The following is a 21,555-nucleotide window of genomic DNA, read 5'->3' as shown; positions in this document are numbered from 1 at the left end:
CGGAAATCACACGATGTGTTCATGATTTGCAGCATTTTGTTTGAAACTGAGCACTCCTGCGAACTTTGGAAGGCAATCTTAGCCAATCAGGATGGAGTCTGAGAAATCTGAAAGACCCGTTTCGTTGAATGGCTCTAGAGAGACTGTGTACCAATTTGCGTGATGTTTGGACAAAATCTGTAGGTGTACTGTCCAAAAACTTGTTTTGCACAAAGTGGCCTCCTGGTGGCGCTATAACAGGCCGTTCTGGAAATTTTCGGGCAGAGGTTCATCGTTCGCATCCAGGGAGTGTGTGTGCAAAATTTGGCATCGACCGGGTTAACGGTGCCGGAGATTAGCTGTTCACAGACGGACACACGGACGGACGGACACACGGACACACAGACGGACGGAGTGCAAAACATACTCTCTCCCCATGCCTTCGGCCTGGTGGAGACAATAATCATCATAAGTAAGCTAAGAACCTAACATCCGTCTAACAGTAGAATATCTGTACAATTCAACTATAAGTATACACTATAGAATGCTATGTCCAGTTTGTCCACATAATATGCTATCTTAAATTACATCTTTTTTAGCCTTTGCATACGCCTGAAAGGTCGTCACGGCTAGGGTTTCTAAACTTTCTACTGTTCAGACTTTGAAGATATGGGGGTGCCATACCTTTGGTTGCTTTGTAGGCCAACATCAGTGTTTTGTACTTGTCCGGTTCCAATGACGATGATTTCGAAGTCTCACCTTGTTACAAAGGGCGACCAGGCTCTGCCGTTCGGGCCCCTCGGCTGTGGAACTCACTGCCTGCGGAGACCTCAGGCAGGCAAAATCAGTGGCCCGTCTAAAAACTCACCTCTATCGCACAGCTTTTTCTTCATTTATTTACTGATGTACTATTTGCAATTTCAGATTTTTATTGTTAAGCACTTGTTTTTGAAAGGAGCTTTTGTGTGATGCTGTAGCATCATCAAGTAAGGCATTAATTTACAAAAATAAAATAAAAAACACAAAAAGTTAGAATATGGAGATGAGAGGTTTCTGCCCGACAGCAACAATGTGGGATTCTTATTCATAACAGTAGATTGTATATTGCGGTATTGACACGTTTAAAATGGGAGTAGCCTATACTTCTTCCACGGCTGCTCACATGTGACCACAGTTTTCTGTGATATCTGATGAATAATAGTGTCACAACTCATGGATCAATGATCCAATCAGCGATAGTTTATTGATTAGCTTTGTTGCATTTGTTGAGGCAATGCTATCAATGGAGACTGTTTTTGAAATGCGATCATTGCTACACTGTCTTTGGATGAGGAAATCCCACAATGTCCAGTCTGTCTGTTAAGCACCAAGATAGAACATACAGTCCACATCATAACATTAGGATTCTTAATACCACTAGTTAAACGTACCATTATGATGAACTGAATTACTGGAAAGAGTGTCAAGCCAAACTGCTTCAGTATTGATAATTGGGGCCTGAGCCGTGGCTCAGCGGTCCAGGCACCCTGGCCGGTAGCCCGAGTCTGGCAGTGTGCCGCGGGCTCGACTCCCGATCCCGACGCCCCTTACTGCATGTCACCCCCCCCATCTCTCTCCCCCATTTCCTGTCAGCCTACTGTCTGTCCCTTTATAAAAAATATAAAATAAAGGCAAAAGCCACAAAAAAACATTAAAAAAAAAAGTATTGATAATTGGATGAAGGTCTTTTGTGACTTGTTGACTTTGGAGCTGGCAGCATTGACCCTCTCTGAATATGACAGTGGAGAGAATGATGGACCCTGGACTTATATATATATGCCTGAACCTATATGTGTTGTCCAAAACTGTTACTTTTCAGGATTCAAATACAAAAGTATCGAAAGTAGCAGATCTACAAGCTCAACTTCGCGCCGCGTTTAAAGCTTGTGGATCTGATACTTTTTATGCTTAATTTACGACAAAATAACACAAAAAGTTAGAAAGTTATATCTGGGGAATGGGATCCCCTGGTACCCTCCAAGGACCCATGGGGGGGGTCACCGGGATGACACTTTGAGACCCCTGTAGCAGAGTCTTCCCAGTGAGCCAACATGCAGGGTAGCAGCACCCTAACTCTGTTTGACCAGAATGGAACTCCATTAGTAGCATTGGTAACACCTGTGATAGAAGATCGAGGCCCAATGTCTTTCCAATATGGCTGCTGTGCATAGAGCCATTGAACCCAGGGTTGTTAACATCCCTCTGGTTAACCTCCAAGTCCAATGTCCAGGCCGGAGAGGGAAAGTTATAGAACACATCTAGGTTATACACAAACCCAGGTTTCTGACCAACAACACCATGGTAAGGTTTCTTGCCTTATTTATTGTTAGTCGGTAACTTAATTAATTAATGTTACCAACTTCATTTTCTTCTGCACTAACATTTAGACATTGTCATCGCAAAGCCTCAGCGTGATGATGAGTGGCAGCAAAACAATGATATCTGGAGACAGATATCATCATCCCTGTGTGTGTGTGTGTGTGTGTGTGTGTGTGTGTGTGTGTGTGTGTGTGTGTGTGTGTGTGTGTGTGTGTGTGTGTGTGTGTGTGTGTGTGTGTGTGTGTGTGTGGTGCAATAACACCATGTTGTGGTGTGAACTATCTTGTTGTTTTGAAATGTCATGCGAGTGTGTTTGTATGGTTTGTACATGTTTCAGTAACACTGTGTCACACATGCAGTTACGATTCCACAAAGCTTCTTTGTTGCCCAAATGATGTTGGTGGGAAATTTGGGAATGGAATGGATCACAAAGCTTTAATGTTGTACAGATAATTGTTATATAACATCTAACCTAATATGTGGATTAATCCCTTCTCGTTTTGTTTTAATAGAGAATAAATACGTCTTTATTCTGTTGCTTTAAACAGCATTTTGATCGTCCAGACCTACTGAAATTGTTATTGGTTTCTGGTGAACCACGTCACCAGGAAGCAATTCAATTATCAATTAGTATACTCTAAGAGACCTACAGTACAAGGCTTGTAGGTCGGTTGTAGGTTACGGAATACGGATGCAACGCGTTGTGGGCTTATAGTCAGGGCCGGATTAACACCTCTGAGGGCCCCTGGGCACTGAAGCTTGAAGGGCCCCCCTTCACATGCACGCGTAAATCTTTGTGCGTGCGCGTATTTCCCCAGAGTGACAGCCAGGCAGTAACAAACACATTATTTTTATTTGACCCACATAGTAAGCAAATGGGTAAGAGAATTCGCCAGTTCCAGTGTGTATTTCAGTGTTTTTACCTTTTTTGTGTCTAACCACCTGACGCGCTATGCATGCAGAATGAAAACAAAGCAATGCTGGATGGCGGACGTACGTCTTTTATTCCACCAGAATCACCTCTCCACCTGACCTCACACAGCCCAGTGGGGCCCACCCACCTTGAACAACAGCCAATCACCTGACCTCACACAGCCCAGTGGGCCCACCCACCTTGAACAACAGCCAATAACCTGACCTCACACAGCCCAGTGGGCCCACCCACCTTGAACAACAGCCAATCTAGTGCATTGTTGCTGCTTTACACACAATTGCACTTTTCAGCTGCCTTCTCACTAACAATAAAACACTACTTTTTAGACACCATTTATTTCATTTGGATTATCAGGAAAAATTCCAGTGGAGCTACAAAAAATTAAAATAAAATAAACATTTTCTTGAGGGGCCCCTGGTGCCCATGGGCCCCTGGGCACGTGCCCAAAGTGCCCATATGGTAGATACGGCCCTTATATGTAGACGAGCAAATCGGCTAACCAACCTATGTGTTGAACATGGGCCTTTCCCTCTGGGCTCAACTTTCTTCCAGAGGGTCTCTGGACTGAATTTCCAGATCAGTGAAGTTCTGGTACCCTTTGCGACCACCAAATATGTACAGCTCTCCATTGTAGGTAAAGGCTGAATGCTCCCAGCGTTCTTCTGGAAGAAGCTGTGCAGAAGGTGTTCTCAGCCAGAGGTTGGTCTCTGTGTCAAACACTCTGAGGATGTTGTTGTAGGCGGCGGCTCCTACCCCAAATACAAACATATTTGTCCCGATGATGGTGGCAGAGTGGTGTGATGAAGCAGGAGGTGGAGTGCCTCTGGTGTTAATTAAAGTCCAGAGGCATGAATTAGCTTGGATATCCATTGTCTGCTGTTCTTATAGCTCCTCGAGCCCACCCTGTTTCTTCAGGAACAGTATTTCCTACTTCCTGTTGCTGCTTTTGGTCATGGCTGCCAGTTCCCACCTGATGTTGTGTGGGAGTCCAGACTGCTTCAGATTGTGCTGAATAACCGCTAGTTTGCACAACGTCTTAAGACTAGGATTTAAGTCCAAGACATGCAGTTCATCAGGTCTGTCCAATGATCCAAAGAGGATGATGCGATCTCCCACCATGCAACAGCACATCCTATATGTTGAACATGGGCCATTCCCTCTGGGCTCAACTTTCTTCCAGAGGGTCTCTGGACTGAATTTCCACAGATCAGTGAAGTTCTGGTTCCATTTGTGACCACCAAATATGTACAGATCTCCATTGTAGGTAAAGGCTAAATGACCCCAGCGTTCTTCAGGAAGAAGCTGTGCAGAAGGTGTTCTCAGCCAGAGGTTGGTCTCTGTGTCAAACACACTGATGATGTTGTTACCACCGTTGGTGGCTCCTCCCCCAAATACAAACATCCTTGTCCCAATGATGGTGGCAGAGTGGAGTGATGAAGCAGGAGGTGTAGTGCCTCTGCTGTTAATTAAAGACCAGACCATTGTGGTAGTGTCCATCTTGTACATGTCATTATAGTCTCCAGTCCCACGTCTCCATCCTCCATGGATAAACATGACCGTCCCCAAGACACAGGCTGAGTGGTTGGCCCTCGCCTCTGGAACAGTTCCAGAAACCTTGTTCTTGAACCATCTGTGGGTGTCCACATCAAATGCATAAAGAACATTACAGTGCCTTTCTGTGTCGCAATTATAACCCCCCCAGATGTAGACGATATAATCTATCATCACAGCTGTGTGGCCCCAGTGATTGGATGGAACCTCAAGGTGACATTCTCCTCTTCCAGTAGTCTCTGGGGTCAACTCCGTCCAGCATAAAGCCACTGTGTTGAACACGTGAACACCAATCTGATCCTTGTTGACATCACAGCACCCTCGAAATGAGTAGACTTTGTCTCCCACGGCAACAGCAGCCTGTCTGTGTTCATTAGGTCCTCTGTTCAGATGCAGCGTCCAGAAGAACATTTCTCACAAACAGCTCCTCCGGGGATCAAAGACAATTCCTCAAATTCTTCTCTGTGAATTAATGGCATCCTATTGTGTGCACTGGCACTTATATTGGTTCAGTGGTGGAAACATCACAAACATTGTGGCCAATCAAAGGAGCCGGTGGCTGTTGCAGTCCCTAATATGGCAAACTGATCAGAGTGACGTCATCAGAAGGCCAACAACTTCCTAACTCCACCCTCACACAGCCCAGTGGGCCCACCCACCTTGAACAACAGCCAATAACCTGACCTCACACAGCCCAGTGGGCCCACCCACCTTGAACAACAGCCAATCTAGCGCATTGTTGCTGTTTTACACAAAATTGCACTTTTCAGCTGCCTTCTCACTAACAATAAAACACTAATCTTTTTAGACACCATTTATTTAATTTGGATTAGCAGGGAAAATTCCAGTGGAGCTAAAAATAAATAAATAAAAACATTTTTTTAAGGGGCCCCTGGTGCCCATGGGCCCCTGGGCACGTGCCCAAAGTGCCCATATGGTAGATCCGGCCCTGCTTATAGTACAAGCCCACAACGTGTTGCATCCATTCAAATATACATAAATTATTAACCACAAATGTCACTGTTATTGCAGGGAGTGACTAACCCTTTCTGAAAGCCACGTCGGCATCGCTTGTCTAGCCTGGTTTCTTGCCCCCAGGAACCCAGGCTATCTCGGTCCATTAGCTGAGATCAAGTGTAGGCGATCTCGGTCCATTAGCTGAGATCAAGTGTAGGCGATCTCGGTCCATTAGCTGAGATCAAGTGTAGGCGATCTCGGTCCATTAGCTGAGATCAAGTGTAGGCGATCTCGGTCCATTAGCTGAGATCAAGTCTTGACAGTATCTGTTCTTCTCGACCCAAGAGCATATATGACATTTTTGGAAGTGGGTGTGCACGCCACGCATCGACCTGGTATTGCAGTACCTCCAGGAACAGTGTAGGCCTACCCCCTCTGCTTGTCAAAAGGAATATTAATTTGTATTTGGTATAAATTAGTAAATCACATTTTTTTATAGGACTTAATTTTTATCACGTGCTGTTTACATTTCTGTTCTGACTACTACTTAGTAATCAATCAATCGAAGTCCACAAGGGCATTCCAAACCGTATTTATTTGAATATCAATATAGACAGCAGGCTAAAGTACATTTTTTCCTTTTGATTTCTAACCGTTTTATGTTGTGTTTTTTCTTTCTTTTACATGGTACTGTAGGCTATATTTGTATGTCATTACATATACAAATGTATAATGTAATTAAATGTTCTGATGAATTGAAAATAGAGGACTATGTAAACAAGCCATTGTGCTTTTCTGAGTATTTCAATCCTCTTAGCAGACCTTGTGACCTTGTGACTGACCTGTGCTTCCTTCAAACTGTGCTTACTCTACAAACTGTTAATATTGTTAATTTCAATCAATCAATCAATCAATCAATCAATCAATCAACATTAGGGAGAGAATTATGGGGGTACCTGGCATATCTTTTCCAATGGGGGTCCGTGGGCTAATACGTGTCAATTTGGGGGTCCCTTAACATGAAAACATTTGAGAACCACTGGCATCTAACTATAAATGCGCCACGTCTCTGTCTGTCTGTGTCTGCGCGTGTGTACGGTAATGCAAGTAACTTGAGAACCGTTTGCCCCACCGACTTCACATTTGACACACGTGTTCCACACCCCCACAGGGAGTACAGTTCCCAGCCTTGAGTCGGTGGCATTTATACTTAATGCTAACTTTATGACCTTAAATACAAATACATTGGACATTAAAAAAGACAATAAATCATTAAGTTACCTTACTACTAATATAGACTAGAATATAAATGAAAGCGGGTCATGTTTGGAATAGTAACAGCTGAAGTCAATAATATTATCAGTATTCCCATATTAACCTGCTGCCTCATTAAGTGAAGGTGGGGGCCCTGGGGTATTCTTCTTCTTCTTCTTCTTCTTCGTGTGTGTGTGTGTGTGTGTGTGTGTGTGTGTGTGTGTGTGTGTGTGTGTGTGTGTGTGTGTGTGTGTGTGTGTGTGTGTGTGTGTGTGTGTGTGTGTGTGTGTGTGTGTGTGTGTGTGTGTGTGTGTGTCACTTATTTTAACAATAGAAAAGCATTGCTGATTCAGATCCAAACAATCCGAGTACTAGGCCTATACTTCTTCCACAGTGGACGGGTGGTTCTGCCCTGCAGGTCCATGCGGTGCGGTTTGGACCGGGCCAAGAGCTGCTGGGTGGCCTGCAGGCCTTTGTGGAAGAGAGGGGTCTCTCTGCCCCCTTCATCCTCACCTGTGTGGGCAGCCTCACCAAGGCCTCACTCCGGCTGGCCAATGCCACGGCCACCAATACTAATGAGGTATGCTACTAGCCTATGTCGTCTTATCGCCTGTCCTCTTGAAGTTTCAAGGAGCCCTACTCTTCTAGTGTGATGTGTATTAGGCCACTAAAAAGAATCACACCCGTGTGAAGTGAGGCGCTAATATATTAAAGTCTAACTCATGTTGATTAGGTGATGTAAGGGTGATGTAAAACAAACCAATGCCATTAATAATAAAGAGACAATATGACGTAATGAGTTACAAAATGATGTTTTCCCTTCATTGTCAATGGCGTTTATTAAACAAACATTGAACTAAAGACAAACATTAAACCTGTATATAGGAGGGGCTAGCTCCCCTCAAAAATCACACCTGTGTCAAGTGAGGAGCGCTCTTATCATCGACATCATACATAATCATGACGTTTTGATTGATTGATTGAAGTATTTATTAACAGTTTACAGAATTACAGTACATTTCAAGCACAACTCAATACAAAAACTGAGTGGACGACCAATAAAGCACTACGCTTGTGGGAGAGGGTCCACCATGTTCAATTCATCATAACATTTAGAGACATACAAATAAACACTTCTATATAGCCAAAAAACAGGAAATCATCATCATAAAGGAGGTAAAAGAAAACATATACAGTGAGGGGGAAAAGGGGTGGGTGGGCGATTCAGATTTTACGTAACGTCTATTTGCTCAGACACATATGACGTAAATTCCCCATTCATTGTCAATGGGAATTTAATCTTTCATCTCAGCCATTACCATAAGGAGTTCCCAATGCATCTATGCCTGAATATGGAGTGTGTTGTCTAAGCCCAATTTGTTATCATGGCGTCGGCATAAACCAGCACAAATCAGTCGGCTCCATATATGGGCATGAAAGGGACATGGACTGACACATACAGAGATCTCCATATATGGTCAGATTGGTGTTGCGGACAGTACACATCAACTAATGAACACGTGTTCATCCAGGTGTTGGAGCTCAACGGGCGCTTTGAGATTGTGTCTCTGGTGGGAACGCTCAACAAGGAAGCCCACCTCCACATCTGTCTGGCGGACAACGACGGCCGCACGGTGGGGGGCCACGTTCTGGGCGACCTGGAGGTCTTCACCACGGCGGAGGTGGTCATTGGCGAGGCCGTCGACCTGCGGCTCACCAGAGAGATGGACCAGCAGACCGGCTTCCCCGAACTGGTTGTCCACAGTCGACTCGTTGATATAATAAATAAATGAATCGTCAAAACCCCCCGCTCTCGATTATTCAGTTATCCTACATGAGCCAAGATTAAGTCAGTGAGAGGTTCTACATTTTGGTTTCGATTCTCTTTTCGGGGAATTGCCCCAGCCATAGTATTATGTACTATGGTACTGTATGTACATGACAGTTTTAAGTTTTAACACGAAAAAGGTGTGTCGTCGGAAGTGTCCTTGAGCAAGGCACTTAAATGAAATACTCCCTGAGCACTGTAGGGTGCCCACTGCCCAGTGCATCTAATAGTCTTCAACGTTTCTCAGCCCAGCAAGCACCCCTTAGCTGAGAGAGATATGGCAGGGACCCCACTATACAGTATTGTATAAAGAAATATATTTAATTTATGATGGGGTTAGCAAGTTCTTAATAATTAACACATTGGGCTTTCGGTGAGGGACAAAACTATTGTAAATGATGATGAATGTTTTGGAAAGACAGACGCTTAAAAGATCTCTTTGAGATTCTCCAGTTATGAGCATATATGAAAACAACAGGAATTCAGGTTGATATAGCTGTAATTTTTCATCTCTGACCTATGGGAAGGGTGTGTGTGTGTGTGTGTGTGTGTGTGTGTGTGTGTGTGTGTGTGTGTGTGTGTGTGTGTGTGTGTGTGTGTGTGTGTGTGTGTGTGTGTGTGTGTGTGTGTGTGTGTGTGTGTGTGTGTGTGTGTGTGTGTGTGTGTGTGTGTGTGTGTGTTGCAATAACACTCCATGTGGTGTGAACTATCTTGTTGTTTTGAAATGTCACACGAGTGTGTTTGTAAAATTGTACCTATGGTTTGTACATGTTTCAGTACAGTACAGCACAGTACAACCATACATACAGACAGGACAAAACAAAAGCTCTCCCAAAGATAGCCGCTCCTCCCACCCCACTGTTTCAACCCTAAATAGCAAAGTTCATATGAAGAAAATATACCCATTGAACAATAAAACCATGTTACTAAGCAAAATACAAACGTGATAATAAACAGCAGCATCGAACAAGCAGGGTACAAATATGAGGTTACATGCAAATCAGTCAGTAGCCTATATTATGTTTGTTATAGAAAGACAACTGCCAAGAAGGATACGTTAATTAGAAGCATGAGCACGGTGTTAGAAGGTGTATGAAGATTGATTATTTAAATAAATTTAAGTTTGTAAAATTGTACCTATGTTTTGTACATGTTTCAGTAACTGTGTCACACATGCAGTTACGATTATGATCCACCAGGGGGTGCAGAAGCTTCTTTGTTGCCCAAATAATGTTGGTGGGAATGTTATGGAATGGAATGGATCACAAAGCTTTAATGTTGTACAGATAATTGTTTTATAACAGCTAACCTAATATGTGGATTAATCCCTTCTCGTTTTGTTTAATAGAGAATAAATACGTCTTTATTCCGTTGCTTTAAACGGCATTTTGATCGTCCGGACCTACTCAAATTCTTATTGGTTTATGGTGAACCACGTCACCAGGAAGATATTAAATATATAGAGACCTACAAGCCCACAATGCGTTGCATCCGTAACTCGCTGTGGGCTTGTAGCTCTGCTATTTTTCGATGAGCAACACCGTCGTGCGACGAAGTATGCGTCTGGCTTAAACGTTTTAATTCTCGTTCTTAATTTCTTTTTAAATATTTGACTCCAGGACGTCAGTATGGCTCCTTGTGTCAGGGCGTTGTTCACATTGTAGTGTCACGTGACGCTTAAAATATACATGAATTAACCACAAATGTAACTGTTATTGCAGAGCGTGGCGAGCCCTTTCTGAAAGCCTCGTCGGCGTGTTCATTCGAAAAGTGTTGTTTAGCCTTGGTTTTCATTCCAAGCTATTTATCTCGGGCTCTCACCGAGAACAAGGAATTTTTGCCGGGTGCGCGTCCCATATCGTGCACCCTCTTTGAATTCAAGACAAATATTATTTTTTTCATTTAGTAAATAATTTATTTAATTATAGGATTTTTTTTTATTTGTCTTAACGTCTTGTGAATGACGTGCTGTTTGCATTTCTGTTCTGACTACTACAGAGTAGGACGCCTAATCAATCATTGGAAGTCCACAAGTGCATTCCATTTCCTTTTGATTTCTAACCGTTTTAGGTTGTTTTTTCTTTCTTGTACATGGTACTGTAGGCTATATTTGTATTTCATTACATACAAATGTATAATGTAATTAAATATTCTGATGAAATGAAAATGGAGGACTATGTAAGCAAGCCATTGTGCTTTTCTGAGTATTTCAATCCTCTTAGCAGACCTTGTACTGACCTGTGCTTCCCTCAAACTGTGCTTACTCTACAAACTGTTAATATTGTTAATTTCAATCAATCAATCAACATTAGGGGGAGTCTTATGGGGGTACCTGACATATCTTTTCCAATGGGGGTCCGTGGGCTAATAAGTGTCAATTTGGGGGTCCCTTAACATGAAAACATTTGAGAACCACTGGCATAAATGACTAATTCTTGACTAAAGTGGTGATATGAAAACATTCAGCCACTAGATGTCGGCATGTCGCACTACCCCTTTCACACACTGACTGGTGGCGAGCATCTTTTCTCAAACATTGTCCTGATGTGTGGTTTTGAGGACAACTGTTTTTAATTGCTATTATTGTTCACACACAACAGAAACCAATGGATTATATATTTCAAGGGCAAGAGATCACAATAAAAATCCTTTTTTCGTTCCCGATCCTCCACTCCCACCACTCTAGCTGAGAGTGGGGTGGAGTATAGTAGCAGGTTGCCTTGTTGGTTGGTGGTGTGGGCGGGGCCTTCTATTTGCCTTACTGACTGTTACCCATTTCTTTCCTTGTCAGTTAAAATCATCATACACCACCCATCATTCAGCCTCATCCCACCAATGTCATGTCTTTAACCATCTGTGAACTGAAGACTGAATAAATCTATCGAAATGCCTGGTCTGTGGCCCTCACTAGCTCTGGTCCATAGCCCTAATGCTTCTATGATTCTGCCCTGCATTAAGGCTATGCTACTTTTCGCTTTTAAATCTCACATGGAACTCAGACCAGCCTCTCCTCTTTAGTGGAAATCTCAAGAACGTTTGACCTACTCACCAATACAAAGACGGGTTGTGTCATTAGAAAGCCTACTTTCCTTAGTGAACGCACTCTGAGCACACGTATAAACGGTACTTTTTGGCCAGAAAGGGATTTTTTTCACCGGAGGAAAAATATTCTCTGTGGCAATTCTCTGGGCAATATCGGTAGAGGGTGCATTGGAGTAACTAAAAGTATTTTTTTCCCGGTGGAAACAAAATCCCTTTTTGGCCAAAAAGCACAGTTTATACAGTACGTGTGGTGGGGGGCTCAGAGTGCTCCCACTAAGGAAAGTAGGCTTTCTAATGACACAACCCGTCTTTGTATAGAGGGTATGCACGTGACATCATCATCAGACCCGGAAGTTATGCAGGAATGCCTACTGAGTGGCAAAAAACGACTTTCTGGCCTTGACAGCCCATACATCCAAACAGAAAAGTCCTATCTGATTGCATTAAACAACGTTAAACAATGTTAAACTCATTTTGCATGTTGCTTTGCCACTCGATTTGCCACTCGATGTGCCATTCACTTTAAGCATGCGCATACCCTCTATTGGTGAGTAGGTCAAACGTTCTTGAGATTTCCACTAAAGAGGAGAGGCTGGTCTGAGTTCAATGTGAGATTTAAAAGCGAAAATGGTAAATGGTGCATTTATATAGCACCTTTATCCAAGGCGCTTTACATAGATTGTGCATTACATTCAACCATTCACACACACATTCATACACCGATGGCGGAAGAAACCATGCAAGGCACCAACCAGCACATCAGGAGCAATTAGGGGTTCAGTGTCTTGCTCAAGGACACTTCGACACTAACTCTGGGGGAGCCCGGGTTCGAACTGCAGCCACTCTACCCCTGACCCACCGCCGCCCCGAAAGTAGCATAGCCTTAATACAGGGCAGAATCATAGAAGCATTAGGGCTATGGACCAGAGCTAGGCCCTCACATGCTCTTATAGGCATGCAGGTGTAGGAGTGCACATACAATATATAGCCAGCCTCCTTTTCCCAGTCGGAATACTTTTCCCAGATACCATAATTTCTGTGTTAGCTGATACCGAAGACTGGCATATTCGCCGATGCCGATATCCCTAACCCATGACACGGTATGACAAATAAGGGCAGACACCGCATTAAGTGTGTGTGTGGCCTTTGTGGAAGAGAGGGGTCTCTCTGCCCCCTTCATCCTCACCTGTGTGGGCAGCCTCACCAAGGCCTCGCTCCGGCTGGCCAATGCCATGGCCACCAATACTAATGAGGTATGTTACTAGGAATACGAGACTGCTCACCCCAATTCCAACTCTCCCCAAACGGCGAAGAACGGTCGCCCCGACCGGGAAGAACGGTCGCGGCGAAGTCGCCCCCAAAAGTCCGGAATAATCGCCCCCAAAAGTCCGGACAAGTCACCCCGTAAAACCGTTGTATTTTCGAGGTAACAGGAGAGAGAGAGAGAGAGAGAGAGAGAGAGAGCGAGAGAGGGAGAGGGAGAGGGAGAGGGGGGAGAGAGGGAGAGAGAGGGTAAAGTGTCTACAACTAATTTCAGTGGACAAACAATGGAGGGTAATTCATGCATCAGGTGATGCATGGTAATGCATATGGTAATTAGCTATCCATGGCTTTCCAGAATGGAATTTCCAGAACAATGGAGGGGGGTGAGCCATTCATTATCCATGCATAATTTGACCAACAACAACAAACTGGTTCTAAATGTTCTAATATGAGAAATAAGGTAAAATAAACATGGGGCAAGATATCCATGCTTTGGGGTGAGATATCCAAGCTTTGGGGGCGAGCTATCCACAGCTTTGGGGCGAGCCGCCTTCACTTTTCGAAATTCCGGGGCGACCGTTCTTCACTTTTCGCGGGGGCGAGTTGGACAAGGGGTGAGCGTACCTGTTACCGTTACTAGCCTATGTCGTCTATCGCCTGTCCTCTTGAAGTTTCAAGGACCCCTACTCCTCTAGTGTGATGTGTATTAGGCCACAGACCCCCCCCCATTGGATATTATCGTCGCTGTTGAACATCAATGCTATTGAACATGCTTTGTCTTATCGTACAAACATCATCATGACATAACATGTCTATTTGTTCAGACACATATGACGTAAATTCTCCATTCATTGTCAATGGGAATTTAATGTTTGTAAGATGAAAATCTACACTAATAGCTGAATATAGGAGGGGCTAGCGCCCCTCAAAAGTATTGAACCAATGAAAAGTATTAACTAGAGAATTCGCAATTTTGGGAAATTGAAAGTGTGGTTGCAACACTGATCTGATCTCCATATTCTAGCTGAATATGCAGATCTCCATATTCTAACAGAAGAAACAGCGTTGGCTTGAGTAGCTATATACTATACACAGAATGATGATGATGTCTGATGATGATATATTGGCCCACAAGATGTCACAGGGGGTGGAATAATACATACAAAACTTTTCCACACTAAAACGTTCTGACAAAACCAGCTAACTGCATTGGACCGTCAAACTGTCTGCTGAAGCAGCTACTGTAACTCCACCACCTCTCCCCCTGAGTCTCATGCAAGAATCTGACAATATATAAAGTCACAATACCAACAATCTCAAGTCCGGGAGTGGAAGGCTGTTTTTTGGTTGAACGTGGTTTCGCCAGTAAAAGTTTTTTTCTCAACTGATTCTTGTAGCTTGGGGTCACCTCTTAAGAATTCAAGAGGGTGCCCAGTGAAAATCCAGACAAAATAGAGTTTTATGGCATTTCATGCAAAATGTGTGGTCTAAATGCATCAAATTTGCTTTCTACAGTGTTTATGAAAGTGGATATGCACAACGTATTTGATGATGAATGCATTATTAATTAATGCGTATTAACCCCTTCATGCCCGAAAATTCCATAAAATATATCTTTTGAGATTGTATGCACTATAATCATGTCAAATGTATCAAATTTGCTTTCTACAATCTGTATTAGTGAAACTGTAGCATATTTATTTTCAGGTGGTTGCATATTAACCCTTTCAGGCGATCTATCGAGCATCTTGCACCAAACATGCACCAAACATTTCCCACAAAAATTGTAATGAGATTTCATGCAACGATACTATCAAATCCAATAAAATGTACTATTTAATAGAAATAAAGATGTATTCATACATATGGTCCTTGTTTTTAATTGACAGAACCCCATTAAATAATACAGGTCTATAGAACACAAATATTATTCCACCAAAATTAATGAATAAAGTAACTTTTTGTAAATCATTAGGCCTAAATCATTACAGCTATGAATATGATACAACCACAATTCATACATGTGTAACATTTTTCCTGCTATGCATACCTTGATGATTTTGATCCATTCACACACACATTCACACACCGATGGCGGCAGAAACCATGCAAGGCACCAACCGGCACATCAGGAGCAATTAGGGGTTCAGTGTCTTGCTCAAGGACATTTTGACACTAACTCTGGGGGAGCCCGGGATCGAACTGGCAACCTTGTGGTTACCATCCGGTCACTCTACCCCTGAGCCACCGCCGCCCCCATTTGCAATAGCAAGATTGCAATAGCTGATGTCATACATCTAGTCTGAACATGAGATGACTTTCCACCGCTTCGACTGTGGACAAGACCGCAGTGATCACTTAGGAATGGATCAGTACGATTGTTTTCGACGAGTATGGGTATGCTCTGCCGATTGATAAAATGAAAACCCGGAAAACGACAGGATTAAGGTTGGTGAACATGCGTTAATATTAGGACCGCGCTGCGACATCTTGCGGTTATGTTTAGGTGAGGGTATGAGGAGGCTTGTCGTTTTCAGTAGGCAGTAGACCAAAACGACCGGATTAAGGTTGGCGAACATGCGTTAATATTGGGACCGCGCTGCGACATGCTTGCGGTTATGTTTAGGTGAGGGTATGAGGAGGCTTGTCATTTTCAGTAGGCTCCCAGCATGTCCAGTAGACCGATAAGATCGGTTAACGTGTCATCAACTCCAATCGCAGCCAGTAGGCTCCAGACTACATGCAGTAGGTCCGATCGGCTAGATAAGATCGGCGTAATAAGTAACCTACTGGGAATTATCGGTTGATTTTCGGTCGAATTCTCCATCTGATGTTATGGCCTCTACTACCTGAAAAGCTACCTCCACATGTTCAAGGGTATTTTTATGTGACACCACCCATTGCTAGTTAAGGAAACTATGGAGAAACTAGACTACTATTCTGGGAGAAAATAACCTACAGGTAGCTGCTCTACCACCAACACATCAATCATTAATTGAGAATGTTAAGAGCCCACTTTTAAAAAAAAACAAAAAAGCCAAAAAAAACCCTGCTCTCAATTATTCAGTTATCCTACATGAGCCAAGATTAAGTCGGTGAGAGGTTCTACATTCTGGTTTCGATTATCTTTTCGGGGAATTGCCCCAGCCATCATCATCATAATTTTTCGACCGCGGTCGAGATCATGGATTTCACAATGCCACGCCAGACTTTCCGGTCCTTCATTGCCATCCCCAGTTCCTGTCCTGACTCCCTAGCGATGATCAGGGAACGACAGTTTTCTACCTCTGGTCTGCTTTGAGGCAGGACTCCAGAGAAGAAGGGAAGATATAACCTCATTGTCAGCTCTGTAGCAGTGGCCGGCAAACTGTGTTCTTCTGGATCGGACTAGTGAAGAAACACGGGGAAGGTTGCCGTATATTAGATCAGTCGACATGGGTGGCTCTTCCAAGACAGATTTTGACAGATCATGACTCTGATGAAGACCGCAAGGTCGAAACGTTAGTCTTTTGTATACTTTAGCACCTAATAAAAGGCTCTAAATGTCCGTGCTTCTCCAGTCTCTTCTCCTTCTGCAACTCCAGTCCTTGTACCTGTGAAGCACCGGATCAGCCGCTTTTGGCTTGAGGCGCGTTGGTAGACTCCCTTTGTACAGATTTTGCGCTCTCATTAGAAGGTGGGTGTAAGTGCCATCCAACCGTTTCTCTTGTTTCTTTAAAAGTGTCCATGTCTCGGAGCCATAGAGTAGAATCGGCTCAACGGTCGTCCTAAATATTTTTACTTTTAACATCTTCCTAGATCTTATGCATGTCTTTGCAGGCTGATCAGGCCATACCCTTCCTAGTTTGAAAGTCCTTTTGGGAAGAAGATATGAACCCAAATACTTGTAGTCATCAACCTGTTTCAGATGAGTGTTGTTAAGTGTTTTTATAATGTGGTTATTGTTGGATTTGCATATATTTACGTATTCAGTTTTTGTCTCGTTGAGATAAAGACCAACACAGTTGGAGGCCTGCTCAAGAGACTGAAGGAGAGCCTGAGCGTATTCCAATGATTGACTGATAAGCGTGATGTCATCAGCTAAGTCAGTGTCGGTTAGGTATTTAGCAGGATGACGAGAGCTTCTCCTAGGGTTTAGTTGGTAGCCCTTATCATTGATAGTATCAACTGACATACGAAGAACATAATCAACAACAATAATAAATAGAAACGGGGCAAGTGTGTCACCTTGGAGAATGCCAGCAAGGATGGGGAATGATGGTGTTTCTCTGTCAGGGGTAAGGATGATCGCTGAGGTATTTGTATATAGAACTTTTATGGCATTGATCATTTTAGTCCAGCCATAGTATTATGTACTAGTACGGTGCTGTACATGACAAAAGAGGTGTGTCGTCGGAAGTGTCCTTGAGCAAGGCACTTAAATGAAATACTCCCTGAGCACTGTAGGCTTAACCTGACTCCGCTAGATGGGGCAGCAGAGTGTACTCTCTGCTGCCCCATCTGGCGGAGTCAGGTTACTGTAGGGTGCCCACTGCCCAGTGCATCTAATAGTTGTAAATAGTCTGCAGAATGTGGCAGATGTTACGACACTGAGTGATTCAAATGGTCTTCAACGTTTCTCAGCCCAACAAGCACCCCTTAGCTGAGAGAGATATGGCAGGGACCCCACTATACAGTATTGTATAAAGAAATATATTTAATTTATGATGGGGTTAGCAAGTTCTTAATAATATCACACATTGGGCTTTCGGTGAGGGACAAAACAATTGTAAATTATGATGAATGTTTTGGAAAGACAGACGAAGATCTCTTTGAGATTCCCCAGTTTATTACATGAGATGAGCATATGAAAACAACAGGAATTCAGGCTGATATATCTGTAATATTTTTATATTTCATCGCTGACCTATGGGAAGAAAACTGTGTGTGTGTGTGTGTGTGTGTGTGTGGGGGGGGGGGGGGGGGGGGTGGTGCAATGCAATTACACTCCATGTTGTGGTGTGAACTATCTTTTATCGACTATCAACTATCGTTGTTTTGAAATGTCATGCGAGTGTGTTTGTAAAAGTGTACCTGATGGTAAGTGTCACACATGCAGTTACAATTATACTCCACGAGGGGGTGCAGAAGCCTCTTTGTTGCCCAAATAATGTTGGTGGGAATGTTATGAAATTGAATGGATCACAAAGCTTTAATGTTGTACAGATAATTGTTTTATAACAGCTAACCTAATATGTGAATTAATCCCTTCTCGTTTTGTTCCATAGAGAATAAATACGTCTTTATTCCGTTGCTTGAAACGGCATTTTCATCGTCCGGACCTACTCAAATTGTTATTGGTTTATGGTGAACCACGTTACCAGGAAGCTATTCAATTCAAGCATAGAGTAGGCTAATATATAGAGACCTACAAGCCCACAATGCGTTGCATCCGTAATCCGCTGCGGGCTTGTAGCTCTGCTATTTTTCGATGAGCGATACCGTCGTGCGACGAAGTATGCGTCTGGCTTAAACGTTTTAATTCTCGTTCTTATTTTCTTTTTAAACGTTTAAACTCCAGGACGTCAGTATGTCTCCTCGTGTCAGGGCGGTGTTCACGTTGTAGTGTCACGTGACGCTTAATATACATAAATTAACCACAAATGTAACTGTTATTGCCGAGAATGGCGAGCCCTTTCTGAAAGCCATGTCGGCATGATCATCGCTTGTTTAGCCTCTGGTTTCTTTGATCCCATGCTACTCGGGCTCTCACCCTGAGAAACAAGTGTAATTTTTGCCGGGTGTGCCGGCCTCGGTGCACTCTCTGTGACTACGAAGATAATTTTTTTGTTTGGTATAATTTAGTGAATCATTTAGGGGAGAACGGGGTAAGATGAAAAACTTTTTGCTTAAGTTGTCAAAATGAGATGGCAGTAAAATCTAATGATCTACCCATATTTCAGGATGTCTTATTGTGGTCATGTGGCTCAATTTGCCTGAGGTATTAAGGGGTAAGTTGAACCACATGATATTTTAATGTTAAAAGCTTAAACTTGAACAGATAATGTATTCACTTACCGACAATAATATAATAACAGTTTTCCCTTTTGCAAATAGTGTTATTTATTTGTTTATTATTTAAACAATATTAAGATAATTAAATAAAGTTTGTTATTCAGAACCTTATATTTGCAATATTGTTAATACAGTATTGCAAACTTCTCTTAAATGAGTATGTACATGCAAATTAAAGGTCATTCAGTATAATTTGAGTAGCAAAGACTTAATAAAAAAAATATGAATAGTGATTCCCATTGACTCAATTTACCCCTGGACATTTGTTCATTTTACCCATAGCCACCATTTTAGAAAACACTAGACTAGAATAAGCTACAGACAATTTATTTGCTAAATGATTCACATGGTTCTATCCATTGGCAAATCATCAATGTGTATGATATTACATTTTAGACCTAGGTAAATTTTACTTTGACTGTTTTTTTTGTGTAAAAGAATGTTTTTTTATTTTCCCCATGTGCTTCCCAACTTCACAGCCAGGTGTAAATGATGGATGCTTACTAGATTTAAGGTCACATTTTTGATGAATTGAACATGGTGGACCCTGTTGTAAACAAGTGTAATGCTTAATTGGGTCGTCCACTCACAGTTAACAGCCTTTGTATTGAGTTTGTGCTTGAAATGTACTGTAATTCTGCAAACTGTTAATACAATTTTCAATCAATCAATCAATGGCAACACAGTTTTCTAGTTTTCTAGATAAAGGGGGTGGTTCAACTTTAGCCTGGCTAATAAGCCAGACTAATATCACACAACACTGTCGCGGTATATTAGTCTGGGCTGGCTCCACTTGGATTTCATTTCCCGGGGGGCGGGTTCAAACATTTTCTCTTTGACGCAATTGGTCAGAGCTACTGTCAGTCAAAGGTCTCAAGCATTGAACGTCACTGTACCAAAGCCCGCCCATATTGCATACCGTGTCCCGATTGGCCCGACCTGTTCTCGGTTGTAGGAAAGAGGCGTGCTACTGAGCCTCGCCAGACCCTAATCCGCTGGCAGGCAATTTTTTTTGCCAACGGCTGATTCGGTCTGGTTTATTAACCAGGCTAGTTCAACTTAACCCGCTGGCTCATCTTCCCCGTTCTCCCCTATTTATAGGATTTGTCTTGTGTATGACGTGCTGTTTACATTTCTGTTCTGACTACAGAGTAGTAATCAATCAATGGAAGTCCACAAGGGCATTCCTATCCCTAAGTACTTTTTTTCCTTTTGATTTCTAACCGTTTTATCTTGTGTTTTTTTCTTTCTTTTACATGGTACTGTAGGCTATATTTGTATGTCATTACATACAAATGTATAATGTAATTAAATGTTCTGATGAATTGAAAATAGAGGACTATGTAAACAAGCCATTGTGCTTTTCTGAGTATTTCAATGTGTGTTAGCTGATACCAAATACCGATACCAGTGTCGTGATCTCGTGTTGTGTTTATAGCTATCTAGCTATATATCTCGTGTTGTGTTTATAGCAGACTCCTCACTCATATGTGCACTTGCAGTTTTGGCAACTCTTAAGCAAACTCCACATGCCCCAACATACATTTTAGTTACCTGCCATAGTGTCAACCCCTTACCCCTGTGTCGGATTGGTGGTTAGACTGGCATATTTGCCGATATGACCCAATATGACAAATAAGGACCGATACAGTATCGGGACATCTCTAGTTACTAATATAGACTGAAGTAATTAAAGCGGCTCATGTTTGCATGTTTGGAATAGTAACAGCTGAATTCAATAATATATCAGTATTCCCATATTAACCTGCGGCCGCATTAAGTGAAGGTGGGGGCCCTGGGTATATTTTAATAGAAAATCATTGCTGCACTTTTTTTTAAAAAGTCCAAACAATCCAAGTACTATGCCTATAGAGCGTCGCAGTCCCGCCTCCTACCCTGGACCAGGAAATGAAATCCAATGCATTATTCTCATAGACATTTCTTAAAGTATTTATTTAAAGACGGTTACGCCGCGGACAAAGCCAACTCGAGTCGTGACAACTCATGACAACACAAACAATATTTTGGACCAAACAAATAATTACAAAGAAGAAAAACAACAAAAAAAGTGTTGTAACCTGCCGTTTTTTTCTTCTTTGTAATTATTTGTTTGGTCCAAAATATTGTTTGTGTTGTCATGAGTTGTCACGACTCGAGTTGGCTTTGTCCGCGGCGCAACCGTCTTTAAATAAATACTTTAAGAAATGTCTATGAGAATAATGCATTGGATTTCATTTCCTGGTCCAGGGTAGGAGGCGGGACTGCGACGCTCTATACTTCTTCCACAGTGGACGGGTGGTTAAGCCCTGCAGGTCCATGCGGTGCGGTTTGGACC

The 21,555-nt window shown here is 42.7% G+C and overlaps 1 protein-coding gene across 1 annotated transcript; it reads left to right on the top strand.

Moving 5' to 3' along the window:
- Positions 1–2,170: 2,170 nt before the first annotated feature.
- LOC306940703 (bifunctional protein GlmU-like) lies at positions 2,171–8,836 on the top strand. The gene is made up of 3 exons (XM_079525830.1): positions 2,171–2,319; positions 7,428–7,613; positions 8,566–8,836. Exons 1-3 carry the CDS (start codon positions 2,317–2,319, stop codon positions 8,824–8,826), a joined length of 450 nt encoding a protein of 149 aa, XP_079381956.1. The 5' UTR covers positions 2,171–2,316; the 3' UTR covers positions 8,827–8,836.
- The last annotated feature ends 12,719 nt before the right edge of the window (positions 8,837–21,555 follow it).

This window comes from Electrona antarctica, assembly GCF_951216825.1.
Source record: "Electrona antarctica genome assembly, chromosome: 17".
In the NCBI taxonomy this organism is placed as follows: domain Eukaryota; kingdom Metazoa; phylum Chordata; class Actinopteri; order Myctophiformes; family Myctophidae; genus Electrona; species Electrona antarctica.
The sequence above is the reverse complement of the archived record's forward strand: the minus strand, read 5'-3'. Positions and strand labels throughout refer to the sequence as shown.

Coding starts and splice junctions, on each gene's coding strand:
- LOC306940703 (XM_079525830.1), top strand. Junction 7,614..8,565: donor CGGCCACCAATACTAATGAG/GTATGCTACTAG, acceptor GTGTTCATCCAG/GTGTTGGAGCTCAACGGGCG.